Source organism: Streptopelia decaocto, assembly GCF_964273445.1.
Source record: "Streptopelia decaocto genome assembly, chromosome: 8".
Taxonomy (NCBI): domain Eukaryota; kingdom Metazoa; phylum Chordata; class Aves; order Columbiformes; family Columbidae; genus Streptopelia; species Streptopelia decaocto.
Genome location: NC_138662.1, coordinates 8,911,976 through 8,928,547, shown reverse-complemented (window position 1 = coordinate 8,928,547; position 16,572 = coordinate 8,911,976). Strand labels below are relative to the sequence as shown.

General features: G+C 35.9%; 1 protein-coding gene across 1 annotated transcript in view; it reads left to right on the top strand.

The window, feature by feature from the left end:
* Positions 1–16,572, top strand: part of ERC2 (ELKS/RAB6-interacting/CAST family member 2) — a gene marked incomplete at its 3' end in the record, with an annotated part of 314,399 nt that overhangs the window by 170,532 nt on the left and 127,295 nt on the right. Inside the window, exon 15 of the mRNA XM_082060309.1 lies at positions 10,869–11,004. Coding sequence (XP_081916435.1) covers positions 10,869–11,004 — 136 coding nt within the window. The remainder of the gene's footprint in view (positions 1–10,868; positions 11,005–16,572) is intronic.

The following is a 16,572-nucleotide window of genomic DNA, read 5'->3' as shown; positions in this document are numbered from 1 at the left end:
AAATAATAATTTCTGAGACAATTAGCAATGGATTATTTAAATAAGGAAGGATATTATGTAATTTCTCAGTGATGTGCTTTTTTTTGTTGTTGTTGATTTGGGGTGTTAGTACTCTGTGGAAGTAAATGCATATGCAACATAAACTTGATATGAGGAGGAAAGATCTCTACATCTCTGAAGGAAAAATGTCCACTTTGTATTGGGTTGGACCTGAAACCACAATTCTGTGTTGGGGAAGAGAGAATATAAGGAACTATTACTCTTTGTGTTTCATGGTTACTACTTTCAAGACAGAATATTTCTTAGGCTTCTCTAGATCTGCTGCTTCCACGAGTTTTCCTCAGGGGGAAGATCCACGAGAGCATATTTCTTTACATCCCGAATGTGTGAATGAAGTAGCCGCAGAGCTGCTCTTGCCTGGGGAGCCCGTGCCTGCCTGGGTGCAATGCTCTCAGGATTCCCTGTGTGAAGTGGAGGGGGCTGTGTGCGGAGAATCATTGTGAGATAGCACAGCTTACCCTCAAAAAGCTGTGACTGAAAAGAGACAGGGGAACTAAATTTAGGAATAAGGCTGTTGGTGGAACCACTTCTTCCACTCACATTGTTTGCTTCCATGATGCAGGAGCAATGTGCCTGGACAATTGATTGTCCCTGGATTGGAATGCTCCGATCTGAATTTAAAATAAGAGGAAGTTAGTATGTCAAAAAAAGAAATCATACAAAGTGTACCTGATCTATTTTGAGGTCTGAAAAACCATGGAGGTCTGGAAAACCATGGAAAGTTTGATTTACATATTGAATGATAATGGCTGGAGTGATCTTGAGAACTGCTGGGTTGAGCCAGGAGCTGCAGTCAAAATGTTTGATTCAGAAGGAAATTGCAATGAAACCTGAAATGCAGGAGCAGAGAAGATTTGATCCTTATTGCTGTCAGGCTGAGAGGGACATGCTGTGGAGCAGCTGGATCTAGAGAATATCTGGACAGAGTCAGGAGTTGGTGGTGTTGTGTGTGGCTTTTTTTTTTTTTTTTAATTTTAATTTAAAAAACCCCAAACAAACAAACAAAAAATCCCCCAAAACCAAAAAAACGAACCAGAAGAAACTTTACCTGGACAACATCCAGAAAGGACCTGATGAAGCAGCAGCAGGACTGCAACTCCTTGGTTGCAAATATCAGGCAACAAGTTATTTCCAGTTACTGGTTACCATTATTGCTAATGGTATCAATTAATAAATTGGCTGAGCAAGCAATTACCATATTAAATCAGATCAGCTATGGTTCTCATCTAGTGTCTGTCATCAGCAGTTTTTATTTTTTTTTTATTTTTTTTATTTTTTTTTTTTTAAAGAAGAACATAGGAAGAAAACATAGAACAATCCTTGGTGCATGAGAGATGTGTGATAGATGAGTCTTCTGGTATGGATTTCACACATGTTCGTATGAAGTGTCATCCAGTAAGAATGTGCTGAGAAAAACAGTAGTGCCATGTGCTATGTTGGTGTTTCAGTGGTTGCAGCACAGATATGTGTTGAAACAAAGTGATATGAACCATAGTTTGGAACAGGATTTTAGTAGGTCTTTTTCATTCATACATTATCCTCATGTGGGTATTTCTAGCATCTCTCTAGGGCTTTGGAGGGAACTGCGTCAGACTAAACACTTCTTAACCAAGGATTTTGGAAAACTTCCCAGGTTGTGTGTTAGGTAAACCCTTCCTCCCACGTTTTTGTCTTTGAGGTGAGAAATGTTTCAGTGACTCCAGTGACAGTCACTTTATTTCTACCAGACAGGGTTGTTGATTCTCTCAAGGCAATAATATCTTTTTGAGGTGTGTTTGGAAGTAAAATAGTTGTCACACTAAAGCACTATCATAAATCGAGTATTAAGAAATTCAAAAATTTGAAATAGTGGGATTCAAAGGGCAAGGGGGAAAAGAAGAAGAGAGAGGATTATTTGAATTTGTGGCACTTTTTTCTTTTTTTTTTTTTTAACCCAGCAATAGAATTGTCTTGTGTTTTTTTTTGAGAGCTATAGATCTGTGTGGGCTGCAAGCTTTCTCCTCTGAGTGAAACTTGAAATAGCTACGTAACCCATTGGTAACAGGAACTGGGAATGTAATGAAAACATTGAATATATTAAAATTGATTTATCTTAACTGGTAACTCTGGGTATTATGGCATTTTTGCAGTCAACTAGAAAAGCAGGGATGTGGGAATCAAATTTTGGAGATCAAAAAAATATTGTTTGATTTGGATAATGTTTTTGTCCATTGTTTGTGCTGGTTGTTTTGATTCCAGTCCTTTATATCAGCATAGAGAGAACACAGAGGGTGCTTCTCATGGAGTGTAGATGGAGTATGAAATGTGACATGGAGTTTGCAATAGCCTTGGCTTCAGGTGAATGGCAGAAATAAGGCCAAGCATTCTTCTTCAGTAAGAGATAACAATATTGACTTCTTGTGATAATATTCTCTGAGGTGTATGGCAGAATAATGGTCTTTATTACCAAACGATAAAGTCTGATGGCCAAATTTAACCAGAGAGTATTGGCTTCCTCTGAATTCTGTTGTACAAAGGCAACAAAATTTTACTTGTTGTCATGAGCTTATTTCACAAAGGAAGGTCTTCTGGCAGCTTGGGCAGTCCAGCCCCAGTGTGCCAGCATTTTCCTGTCTCTCCAGGAAGCTTCTGCTCAAACTTTCTCATCCCATGATATAATCAACATGCTAAGGAAGCTGAGCTACTCCCATTTGTGTCACTGTAGAGTGGATAGTATTTCAGTTGCAAGATCAGATAGCACCACTGTAAAAATGAAATTGTGTCACAGGATCAGCAATAGGGTGGTAGGTTATGTTGTTACACAGTTTAAGGCTTTAAACAATTATAAGGGCAATTAGTTCAGGCAGTTAAAGTCTCCTTTTCAGTGGGAAGTAGAGAGGGGAAAATATAGTTCTATAGAGGAAAGGAAAATATAGTTCTTCTATAGAGGAAAGGAAAAGAGTGGGAGTAAGATCTGCTAGATTTTCTGCTTTGGAATAGTGAGGGCAAAGGTCTTGCATAAGGCAGACAATTATCTGGCCACTTATAATCTCAGAATTCAAGTACATTTTATAGTGTTATCAAATGGAATAAAGAGACCACGCAGAGAAAGTATTACAAGTTTTGACACTATTTTTAACAGAGTAACAGATATTCATAGCAGCTTTGGTTATTCCAACAGTCAGATGACAAAGGGGCAAACCCCAAATGAAATAATTACTCTGGAGGGTGTAACACATTAGAAGTGGTAAATTGCTTAATTATAGCTTTGGGACTTTCTTAGGCTCTATTCTACATATGCTGCTTGTTTTGTGGGTGGAATATATTGTATCAGTGGTGAATATGCATTTGGTGTCAGCTGTGGAAGACTTTTGGTAGGGCATCACTGAAAGAGTGCATGCTGCTGCTTTTAGATGCATTTAGCCCCACAATATATATACACTTTTCTGTGTTTTGAAGATTCCCTACTGGGAGAACCGGGCAGCTGCTTTGTACCTTTGTTTTTCCCTTGTTGCTTTTTTGGCACCGCAGTTGTGCCACACCTTACTTTAATAAGGAATGCTCCTTCTCTTTGTAACTTGAGACACACTAAATCTTTCCTTGCTCTTAACAAATTCACTAGCAATCAATAGTTGCATTCTGTGTTTCTGTAACATGAAATGTTTGCTAGTCAGTGGATCTCATAGCAAAAAATCATTGTGTACAATGGTGAGCTGGCTTTGCAGTTTTGCAGTCAGTAGATTTCATTTCACAAGGAAAAAAGCAAAATGATCATTACTGCCTGTCATTTTATATCAGGGCATAAAGAAAAGAGTAGCCCCAATATAAATTTTGACATTAAGGGAGAAATAATGTAAGTTATTTTGAAGCCCAGTTCTGTTGGATGTGCTGGCTATGTCAAATTAACTAACTTCTTGAAGGCGGAGATGATCGCTTTTGTCTTTACATTTAAAGTATTCTTTAATTTTTTATCATAATGATAATTAGTTAAGAAAAAGAAAATAAGAAAAGGTAAGAATAAGGAAACCCCTCAAATATTAAGAGACATCTTGGATACTACTAATTCTTTGAGTTATAGAATCTGGATTAAAAACCAACCAAACAAAACCAACAAACTGAAAGTTTTCGTAAATGCAAATGACATCAAAGGAAGATGCTATGTTTTTTATTAGCATATGGTAAATCTTAGGGTGACTTGACTCTAACTTACTAAAGCCTAAGGGCTTGAAGAATGATGGTTATTTGAGGTATGTTATGTTTCCATTGTCATATTAAAATTTCAGCCTGTCATGGGTATAGGTTTTCTTATCATGATAGTGCCTCTTTTCCCCAGACAAATCTGTCTATGGTTTGTAAGTGAATAAAGTGTCCTTGCATATTTGTGTCAGGAATGTGTCTGTCAGTAACCCTCTTAATGCCTCTTGTGGTGTTTACAATTTGCTAGAGTCAAACCCATCTTTGTTTTTCAGGTTTATAGGTTGGTAGTAGCAAATACATTTTATTCTGGGAAAATGCCAGAAACAATACTTTGCCCATATTTTAATGGAAATTCTATCTTATGGGTTTCAGTGGAGTTGGATCTGAATTTTCAAGAATTACCCTTATGCTGTTGTTTTAGTCTTGACTGAGTAAATCACATAGGAACCTATGCGTACTGTCATTTTTAAGACAGTGAGAACTGAACTGTTAGAAATATTTCTATTGAGTCTTACTGAAGTAATGTAGTTCAGAATGGACATTCACATGGAGAGGATTTACAGGATCAGGTCTTCTGCATGACTAGCCACTGAGATCCAGAGTGCCTAGTAAAATGTTAAGGTTTTATTGCTGAGTTACATTATTGTTTATAAGAAGGGACAGACTATTTATAAAGGAGGGATAGAAGATGGTTTCTTTAAAAAAAAAGTAAAAATGTTGGAAATATTCTACCTAGTGCATGCCTAGAACAATAGGTGGAGATGATTGTTTACAATATGTGCACTGGATTAAATAGTATAATAAATTTTTGAGACTTTTATAGAAATTACTTGTTTTGACTAAATCGTATTTATATTTTTTTCCTGAAAACATTGAAACATTGTTTGGTAAGTTTGTTACACTCTCATTTTTTATTTGTTAAGGAGTGCAGGTTTCTAGCATACTGGAGAATTTTTGATTGACTTTCAGACATCTGGTCCCATCGCAATGCTGTTTATTGCAATTGAAATTAGTACAGAGACATATTTCTTTTAGAAGATGTTACAGATTTTACTCTTGGAAGTATTTTGCATGTCTGCATTTTTTGAATACTTTGAGGGGAAAATAAAATCTTTATGAAATAGAGTAAAGGCTACACTAAGCATGTAACACTTATTTTTGGCTGACATAACCAGCTTTTTGGCCAAGGTACCCAGGTGGCTAATTAAAGTGAGGAATTTAATGAAATAGCATGATTTTCTGTAGCTATCAGAGATAAAGCATTGGAGTTTAGACAACAGTTACACACTACTGTAGAATGAAATCTGAAGGATACTGACATACATGCAGAAACTAAATGTTGATATTTCTCTTTAAAAGTTGGACTAAAGTAGTTAAATGTACTGTAGTGAGAACTGTGAGATCAAGTTGTATGCTATTCCAGAAGAACAAGAAAAAACCCCACAAACAAACATGGTTAAATGTAGTTATTACAATTAGTGATATTCATACTAGCAAGAACTAAGTGCTACTACTGTTTTGATATATTTGTCTTTTTGCTAGTCAAGGGTTTCTGTCTCCGTGACACTGATGTCTGTTTCGTAGAAAGATATTTCAATTAAAAACTAAATAGAATAAATGTCTCATGTAATTGCTGTAAGGGTGTCTTGCTGTTTGTACAGCAAGATTAAGGGGCTCTAGCTTCTTTGGTCTGGACTTCATAGGAGACAAAGTCATATGGCTGTATAAAAACTCTGTCTTTTTCCTTCACCTGTTTTGTTCGGATCTATGATACTCTAAGCGTACCTAAATATTTAGCAGTCATAATTTGGTGGTTCTTCAGCAGTATCAGAGATCTGAGCTGCTTACAGTCTCTGGATTCCTATGTTAGAAGTCCAAAGTCACTTTTCTGAAAAAGTTGCTGGATGCTGAGGAAAACAGATACAGGCATTGCTGTGGTTTAGATACTGATTTTAAGTCCAGTGCCCAGTTGAGGTGGAAACTAAGGGCTGTGTAGCAGTCTATGTGCTGAGAAAGATTATTGAAAATTATCTCAGATCATGATGAATTTGGAGGATGAACGGGGACTTATGACTGGCCAGTTTTTACTGGAGTAGCACAGCTGCAGTCTACTCTGCATTTACAGTTCAGAGCAGTGGCTTGTTCTAGGTTTAAAGAAATTAATAAACTCTGTTCAATATGTTTAGGCAGTTTCTAGAGAAGTATGTTGCTTTATATAATCTTTTCCTCTTCATTAGAAATGAGAGAAAGTCTAATGTACTACAAGAATCAAATTTTATTTAGAATTCTTTACTATATCTAGTGCTCTTCATCTCTTTCTTTTTTTTTCTTAAATTCCCGTGTCATTGTTTTCTAGTATTTATGTGGCATGGGCATTTGATAGATCCTGCTTCTCTATGATCATATGAGTTGAAAGCTGCCTGTGAAGTCCAGTGGAATAGGACAGAACTTGTTCTCTCTCCTTTTTTTTAATTTTCAAGATGCGCTTACATTCTAGGTCTATTTTGAAGACATCTTAGCTCCACTCTAAATTCTTTTTCTGTCCATAGATAAAGCTACTAGATGTTTTGTAACAGATGCTGACAAGCTATAACCATAGGAACACAAACAGAAATTTAAATTTGTTATCTGAAAAACTGTCATTAACCAGCTATTTTAATGTTTGGCCATGATTAAGCATCTGTGTAAATTGTTAGTCATCTACACTGCTTTTTAGGCTGCTTTTTTCCTTATTAAAAGTTATGAGCTCAGAACATAATTTCTTTAAGGCAAATGTGGTGTTGGCACCACTTCAGTGCACTCTGGGCTTAGGTGCTTTAGAAGGAGGTTGAAGACTGGCTTTCCAGTTGTATGAAGTTTGTAAAAGTATGAACACAGTGTAGTGCTCTATGATAACTAGATTGAGATGACTGTAATGCCTAGTTCAGTGGTTAAATAATTTAGCTCAGTACAAGATAATAGATACCCAACTTCAAAAGGCACTTTAACAATGTGGAAAATCAGAAAGCTGTGGATTTCATCTTACTGCTTTGGGGCACTCACACTATCAAAGGAAAAAAATGCTTTTGCATAGATTTTAGTACCAGAATATGATTAATGCGCGATGGTAGGATAAATTCTACTGCCCAGACCCGTGCAGCAAACGTTTCAGATTTTGCAGACATACATCTTAAACAGTAACATTTTATTTCTTTCATTCTGTCTAATGAATTTTGAGGTCTTATAGCTTTAAATTGAAACAGTGTAGCAGAACACATGAAACTTATTCCTCATGACAAAGAATACTGTGGACTCAACTATGCATATCAGCATAGCTACTAGGAAACTAAGTGGATATTTATATCCTATATGGTAATGTCATATGCTATTTTGTGCTGATTGTGTACTGTTCCCAAATATTTTTCTGTTTTTCATGCATAGTTTTTACTTACCCTAATCTTCTGTTTAATTCAAAAGCATTTAAGAAACAGCCATGTGAAAAAATACCAGAGCAAACATACTCAAAAAATATACTGGATCAAGGATTATGTTTGCTGTTTAAAAAAAAAAAGGGGGGGGGTGGGGGTGGGGAGGAAATGTGTTCTTTAATTTATTTCCTCTGTTGAACTCCTCCTGTACCTTTAATGCAGGCCTAAACCAAAACTACTCAGCTAGGCTTTTTAACTGTAGCATTTTCTTTTCATTTCCATAGGCATGCAGTCAGTTGTGGAAGAAAGAGAGACTATGACACAGCTTTCTTTTATTTCCCCCTTCAAGATTTTGCATATCACAGGCACCAGGTGTTTTCCTTTGCAGCTTTACCGTGTTCTACTTTTCGGTGTGGCATTCGACAGAAACTGAAATGGGAAGTTGTGAGAGGGAAGGGTGATGAAAGAAGCAGTTAGCACTGGCATCAAATTGAACTTCTTACAGATATTAAATATAAATTAATTTATCATTTACTCAGCATTAGGTTGGAAACCATTTTATATTTTAACAGCACAAAGTCACATGACACCACTGAAATTTCTGCCAAGTACTACATTTATATATGAAACTGTGAAAGTAATTTTTTTCTAATACTTGTTTGGGTTTTAGGCTGATTATGTCTATGCTTGCAATTATGTGACATGGGCCTGTGAAAGAGAACTGATTTTCAGTTGGAGTTGCACAGAGCATCTAGCATATATTTGAATATTTGATTTAGAAAAAGAAAGGGTATCAGCCCCATATTCTTGAGGAAATTTAGGAAAAAAGAGACAACTCAACAGCTAAAATCATATTATTTAAGACCTAGAAACAAGTTTCATCTGGAACATGCAGTTTCTGGTTGCTTTTTTAATTAATCCATCATTGCAACTTTGACAGAAATATTCCTGCTGTTCTTAACAGTGTCGTCTTGTTTGTTTATTGTTGATTAACTGTGGCAGAGTGTTGTGTTTTTCAGAAAATTAACCTTTCTCTGATAAAATACTTGTGATTTTTCCTATACTCTCAGGCCTACTGAGTTAGGTCTCAAGTAGGCAGGTTACTTTCGACCTTGTGTAGTGTATTTTTATTCTAAAGTGAACTTAATTTGGTGATTTAAACATGATGTCAGAAATCTACTGAGAGACAGCTGTATTACGTTCCTGGTGGTCTCTTTGAGCTGGTAATCCATTTTGTTTCTTAGGAGTCTTGTCATTTAGTTATAGGTATGTGTAAGGGGAGAGAGCCTTGGGTGTATGGTTTATTAGAACTATATCTGGGTAGTATAATAAAATATTTGAGAACATATAAGGAAGATACAGGCTAAGACCTCAAAATCATTAGCATTCCAAATACTAACTGCTGACTAGAGATGGTTCAACCTGGAGAAGCTCAGCCACTATTTTGCACTGTTTTGTGTAATACACAAATAATTTTACTAATGATTTAAAAAGGATGGCTTTTTTTCTTTTTTTTTTTTTCCCCTTTCCCATTTTCCTCTGAAACTGGTCTATTTTCTGGTAACAATGTCTTGTTGGGGATTCTTTCAGCTTTACAGTTTGTACAGTCTTCACAAATTTTATTCCTAACATGAAAATATAACTCTGAGAGACAGATGCTTTAAATAGATGATCAGTTAGGCCAAGCTCTCTTTTTGTGCCTTAACAGGCTGATGCAAACTCTTGAACACAACTATAGGACAAATCTATTTTTCAAACAGAGGAATTCATACTTGTATTAAAAAAAAAAAAAAAAATCTCTGAGCTTGATGTAGATTCTTTTAAAATGCAAAGATTTTTATTTGAATTAGATGTATCCACTTTGATTTTTCTAGGCAAGCTGAAGTTCCTTTTTGTAGTAATAATAGGTTAGCTTTTCTGTTGTATACTGTACCTACAAACTTCTAAATGAAGTGTCTTCTAAGAATTTTTAATGCCACAGCAACATTATTGATTAGAGATTCATTGCTAGGTTTTCAGTATAAATAAATAGTAAAAAAAACAGACAAAGAAACCAGTGATAGAAGTAACATAAAATGACTTAATTTCTTTAGCATGATAAAATCAGTGCAAGAAATGTATCATTTTTTTCACTAAAAGTTCTGATTTGGAAACAACAGAGACGTTTTCAGTGAATCTTTTGGCCATTGAATAATATTATCTTCATTTGCCAAAATAGGATTAGTGTGTAGATCTCATTAGGAATTTGCACATGACTTTATTTTTATATAGATAAAAGGGAGCAAATTCCTCAAAGTCAAAGTCGGGAAAATAATATCTAAGAATCCAAGCAGGTAGAAAGCATTACTGCAAGGGTATTTTTTTCAGTGCCTGCCAGGCTAAATTAGCTGGCTTTCTTTCTGTAATGGATGTATGCCAGGTATCAGAATCAGGAAAGCTTCTGGTAACTTAATAAATAAGATCCAGAGCAAAAGATCATTAAACATTGAAAAAGTCTTAAAATATTTTTTTTCACTTGACTACAGTCTTAACGAAAGAAAATACCTAATGGTGGTAAAGTTAGTTTCGTTTTCATTAGAATTTACTCATAAATCTATTTGTTGATAATCTTTTGTAGAAGGAAGTATCATTATTAAAAAAAAAGATAGAAATGTAACATTTTTGTTATATACAAAGCTATTTGTAAAGGCATCCTTTATTCTTCATGGCGTGTTTATGACCTGACCTCCTTCCCTGTCACACTTTAATCCTCAGAGATATTGTATTTGAAGTCCAGGTTTTCAAAAACAGAATTTCACAACACACATTAGTCATCACCTTCACCTTCTGATTCCTTTGACATTCATTCTACTTAAAGCACCCATTAAAGTTGTTCCCAGATTCACTAAGTGTGTAAGGATTGTTGGATAATCTCCCTCTGTTCCAACAACAGTTTTCCTGCATAGTGCTTAGAATGTGTATGAGTATTTGTGAGCAAATGATGGGAAAGGAAAAAAAAGTCTCCTAGGCCCAATAATTACTTTACCATTGTATAATCTGATGGTATTAAATCTGTTTTGATATGCTATCTTGAAAACAAGATGTTTTATTGTTCACATCTGATACCTGGAATACTTGTATCTACTGGAGAATCAATGTCCTGTGTCATAGTCACCAGTTAATTTATAGAGAAAAAGAAGTGATTGCAGTTATTAAGACTAATGCATATGTATATACAATTCCTAGACATATGAAGGACCAAAACAAGAAAGTTGCCAATCTGAAGCACAATCAGCAAATGGAGAAAAAGAAGAATGCACAGTTGTTGGAAGAAGTTCGTAGGCGAGAGGACAATATGACTGACAACTCCCAACATTTACAAGTGAGTTTATTTTTCAACTGTGTTTTAAAATCATTGAGGAAAGTACACTCTGTTTCACTGTGTGTCTTACAGGATGTAGGTTCCCACAAAGAGCTGATGACTTTCTCCTTTCCTACCAGAGGGTGCACTACTGACTTCAGTCATGCCCATGAAATAATTAATATTTAGTGTGAGGAAAAAACAATGGAATTTGAAGCCCTGTCCTCACAAGGACTATTTTACTTATATTTAAAAGAAAGTAAGTAATTTAAGCTTCTTTAGTGAAACAGACTGCTGTCCCTGCATGGATCATGGAGGAGGCAAATCTACGTGCATGAAAAAGGCTTGTTAGACTTTACAGGTTGAGCCATAAAATACCTGGAGATATTCAGTTACAGATAGATGTTTGACTCTAAAGTACTGTTATGTGTTCAAGTAAATCCCTAAGGAAATAAAGTGAGTGGAGAGGGATGGAGAGAAGCAGCCAAACTTGATGAACATCTGGCAGCTTTTTCCTTCCTCAGCAAACTGAGATACAGAGTTGGTTTGGTCTAGCAGGTGCAGGAGACAGATATCTTCAAGGGAGCCTTTCCAAAATGGGCTTGATAACCTGTGTCCTGGTATGGTTGCTTCTTTTACAAGATTAAGTGGCAATATCTGGAGCATGTTGTTCAACACGGTATCTGTTGTACAAATACATGTTGTTCGTGTGTGGTGAAGGACTTGTTATTCTCTGTGGAAGTTCCTTAGGGTTTTCTTTCAAAAACTAATCACAAAATTCATTGTTCCACTAAAAGCTCATGATACTACTTCCACACAATGGAAGTTCCCTGCCTCACATGTTGGGAACTTGAGGTTTCCCTATCATTGCAAGATTTGAGCAACTTTTAGTTCTACAAAAATGCCATAGTGAACCTTTCAAGCAAATAGTTTGACATTGTCTAGTGGAGCTAACATGACCTTGATGTACATTTATTTTGCTGTTAGGAGGGTATTTTGATTTAAAGTTTTTCACTTGTATGGTTTATTTGTTTTAATGTGTAAGGTTGTTATAAATATTAGGTGAGAACATCAAGTCTTGCACTTATATGAATCTGATAAGTAGGTGGTTGTCTGGTTAAATAGCCAAACCAACTCTAAAGCTCCAGTCAATTAGCCTTGGTATAGAAAGGAATTTTTTTTCATAAGGGTTCTTTAAAAAAAACACCTCCTCCTCCTCCTCCATTGAGATGTTTGAAAAGCAAGTATGTCTTAAAATGCAAGTTTTTCCTTTTAAAAAGTTTGATCAAGTGCACTGGTGGATGCAGTTATGGTTTTTGTTGGCCCCTATGGCTTGTTATTTCAGGGTGATTTTGATTTGAGGCTTTTGTACCTGGTCACATAAGACTATTTCACATATTTGGCATAAGATAAATGTTTACTCCTGTAGTATTTAGCCACAAATGCTGGGCTGTGGGGATGAAACACACCTGCTTTCCACAGGTCTCAGTATGCAGCTGCATTTGTGCATATTCCAGATTTGAACTTACTCATGTGCGTGTTCAAAAGGGTACATATAATGCATTATGTAATAGGTAAATCCTACCAATCTAATGGTACAATACTTTCCCCAGGAAGCAAAATGCAAACTGAAGTTCTTCTAGTGATATGAACATGTACAGAATTCAAATTGGCCTAAAAGAGTTGACTAAATGAATAATCTGACAGAGTAGAATACTTGATAACTCTTGATACTAAATTTCAGTTTATATAAAATATCTAGATTTAATAAAACGTTGTAACAGTCATGATCTGAGGATTTAAGTGAGGCAAGATTTGTGGGGAGACACATGATGTCAGATATATGATCTACCATGGAAAACAAGTTTCTGGGAGTCCAAGGCATCTGCTAATTAAAAAGAAAATTAATTGGTATTTCAATAAATATTGAATTAACATCTTAGTAAACCATAGGAATCTGACAACTGTTTCTTGTCACGGTTTATAATACTTTCTGCAATGCTTAGTAGGAACACCCTATGTTTATAGGCATTTTTAACACATAGTATTTGTTTCTATAGTGTATTTGTTACATTTGTGAGTGGTGTATTGAGCTGTTAGGGTAAAGTATATCCTAAAATTCTCTGGCCTGATGTAATGATTGTATTTGTTGGCTAGTGGTGATAAGCTGGCTGTTGGCTAGCTGTGATAAGCTCAGCTGAGAATTGAAGAGCAATTAGATTAGCCAAATTGCATTTACTCCAGCCAAGTCTCAATCCCTTTTGCAGAAGTACTGGAAAAGATGTAATAAGAAAGCTGGTATAATTGTCCACAGACCATTCAGGGAGTTATTCAGGGCAAGCTGAAGCAATCAGTTGATGTTTTAATACAGCTCAAGTAGGGGCTGCAGCTCTACCCATTCAGCTGCCCACTTGCTGTCTGGTAGCTTTGAAGACCTTCAGAAGTCTGTAGTTCCTTTGAAGCTTCAACAAACTCTGTTAGTTTCTGAGGCTTGTAGCATCATGTGTATTTGTGACACTTTTAACTATGTTTTCAGAAAAAAGCCTCTCCAAGCTGGTTCATATCCTAGTATCAGTGCTTGCAGGTCAAGTTTGAGTCTGTGACAGCCCCATCTCACAGCACTCCAGGGCCAGTGCTGTGATGGAGAGTGCCCTGGGCTGCCTGGGGAGGGCACTCACTTTGGTCTCCCTCAGCTATCAGCTGGAATTGTGAGTGATGCTTCAGGTGTGGTTTTGGGGGGTTATTTGGATCACTGTAAAATTGGAAACATCAGGGAGCCAGACTTCAGATTAATTCTTGGGAATGAAGAATAGTTGTGAGGTTTTCTGCTTTTTCCTTCCACAAATCAAGGGCAGACCTGTGCAAATCTTGCCAAACATGATGGTCATATATTACATAAAGCATCACAGCAGGAGAGCTGGCCCTTGAACACTTTAACGTGAAATTTTTCAAGAATGGTGTATCTAACATGACTTCATATTTCCATCTTCTTTGTCTGTTTCAAAAAGATAAAGATTTTTGAGAAATGCTGATCTAAGAAATATAAAGGTATCATGTCATAAAGATGTGCATATTCCTCAAATCTCTCTGCAGCATCTAGAAATGTTATAGATGTGAGACATGTTTATTTCCTGAGATGCATGCTTGTATGGAACATGTTTGTTCCAGTAACACTGTTACCTTAATAGAATTGGGAAAGAAAACATTTGCATAACATTGAGAACTCAAGTGGGTTTGGTTTTGATTCGGTTTTGCAAACCTGATGTAATAACAAAAACAACAACAAGGTCCTTTCTTTTCTCTAGAGTAAACAATAAGAATGTGCGTTTAATAATGTTCCCATATGCCTCATTGCATAGCCTCAAAGGAAATTAAGTATATGCTTTTGTCTGATTATGCTTTTCATAAATGTAAAGTATTGATTTAATAAGTGAATTCAATCTTGTGGAATCATATTTATACTAAGTGCAGAAACATGGTTCTGTGGAAACTTTATGCAAACTGTCTGCATACATGGCACAAGAGATGTGCAAGGATGAGACTGAAAACAAAGTTGGAAAGTTTAATACCCTGTTCTGCTCTGATCTGCAGACCTTCTGGGTATTTCTGCCTTTTTTTCTGGTTTATCTTCTGGAAAATTCTTTAACTCTCCTAGTATTTTAAATGCTTGGGTTATTTGTCACAATTTTCTTTGGGCAGAAATCCACATGCCAAAAAGAGATATTTCACTAAAAAATGGTTTTGATTGAGTCAATGTGTAGTTCTCCTTGATTTCAAATATCATACATAGGCAGCTTGACCAATCCTCTAAGCCTCGAAGTGCTGTGGAGCAGATTGTGTACACACATACATTTTTTTCGGTTTAAATGTCTCACGGAGTTCAGCATGTGAGCGTTAGTTTGTCGTTGGACATACCAAGGCAAGGCAAGAATTCTTAGTTTTTTGATAGTTTTGCACTGGCTGGAAATTTAGTCTTAGGTAATGAATAAAACATGATCAGGAGAAAGTCCTTTTAAAAGAGGAGAAATACTGGCTAGTTAATATTACTGCTGTCTGATTCTTGCATTGTGAGTATGTGTGGTATCTTGCTAAAAATAACTCCCAAGAGATTTCACACCTAGTCAGCACGAATCCTTAAACTGGAATTTTTTACTTTATTTTTCACTCTGAAATTCAGCATATAATTTTCACCTCTGTAGTAGTTCTAGAAATGCAAAATATACTGAAGACAGCACATTGCCATATGTTATATCCGCGTCTTTTAAAATAAAACAGAAGAATGACCTAAACAAGGGTATACCTGACATTATTATGATTTTTCTCTTAATGCAGTGTATTTTCTACTGCATTGTCTCAAAAACTTTGAAGCTGTAATAGTAATAAAAAGAGGAAGCCAGGGAAGTCTTGCAAATAAAAATGAACAGAGCAGTATAATCAGTTCAGAGACAGAGGAAACACGGCTGTTACGGAGATAGACATTAATGTACATAGCTGACATAAGGCAGGAGAGAATTCATTGCATAAACACACAGCTTTGTGTTTATTAGTGCTGAATTACATATGTAGTGAGAAAACTCAACCTTTTAAGAGGTTTAAATCATGAGTTGTGGTATTAAATGTGAATTCTAGTTTAAGCATACATCCAAAGGTAGACCTATACCTCTCTGGAAGGCTTTAATAATGCCAAGTGTTGAGCAGATTCTGTATGTTTCTGTCTTCAGAAGGCTGGTCATTTTGTGAGGGAAGATGGTAATAAATTTGGGATTTTGCTTTTTATACCATTCCTCTCTGATTCCCACACCATGCATGTGTGAAATGCACATTGTAGTCTAGCTCTGATCAGTAGAATTTCTCCCTCCCTCTCATATAGTTCTGAGCAGAGAATAAGGGGAAATAGGTTACTGCTCTTGATTTTCCTTTGTCAATGTGAACAATCAGAACCCACAAATGAGATATGATGGAGATAGACTGCTGGAAATACGTACAGAGGTAAGAGAATGGATAAGATATGGCCTGCAATGCTTCTGAAGATCTTATCTCTTGCTAAGATTTCTGCTATCAGATGCAAATATTTTGAAACAAAAGCTGTGGGGTTTGGACGTCTGTGTAAGAGGTGGCTGCAACAAGTCTTTCAGTCTTTGTGAAAGTTGATAAGGAATCACAAAGTTTTGGAACCAGTTAAGTGATAAATTCAGAAGATGGAGTAAGCTACAGCTAGAATGAAGGTCTCCCTTTAAAACTCCCATGGACTTGTTTGTGGAAAATATAGAATAGAAACTTATCTTTATCAGAGTTATAATGACTTAAAACTTTACTTTAACTTTTCTACAATTAAAACAGGAGCTTATTGATGCACCTGACATTTAAGATCAACGACTGTGATGGTCTTGTGTTGTAGTATCCTATTTAATATTGTGGACAATGCAGAAGTATTTTCAACAGCAAGTTTCTTTCTGAAGTTTCAAACTAAAGTGTAATTTTTTTGAATGGATACATTTGTTCAAGCTGCTGCAAATAATTTTTAACGAGTGAGTTGATTTCAAGTGCAAGTGAGCAATTTTTGAATTTTTGGCTAAGTAGTCTGTATAC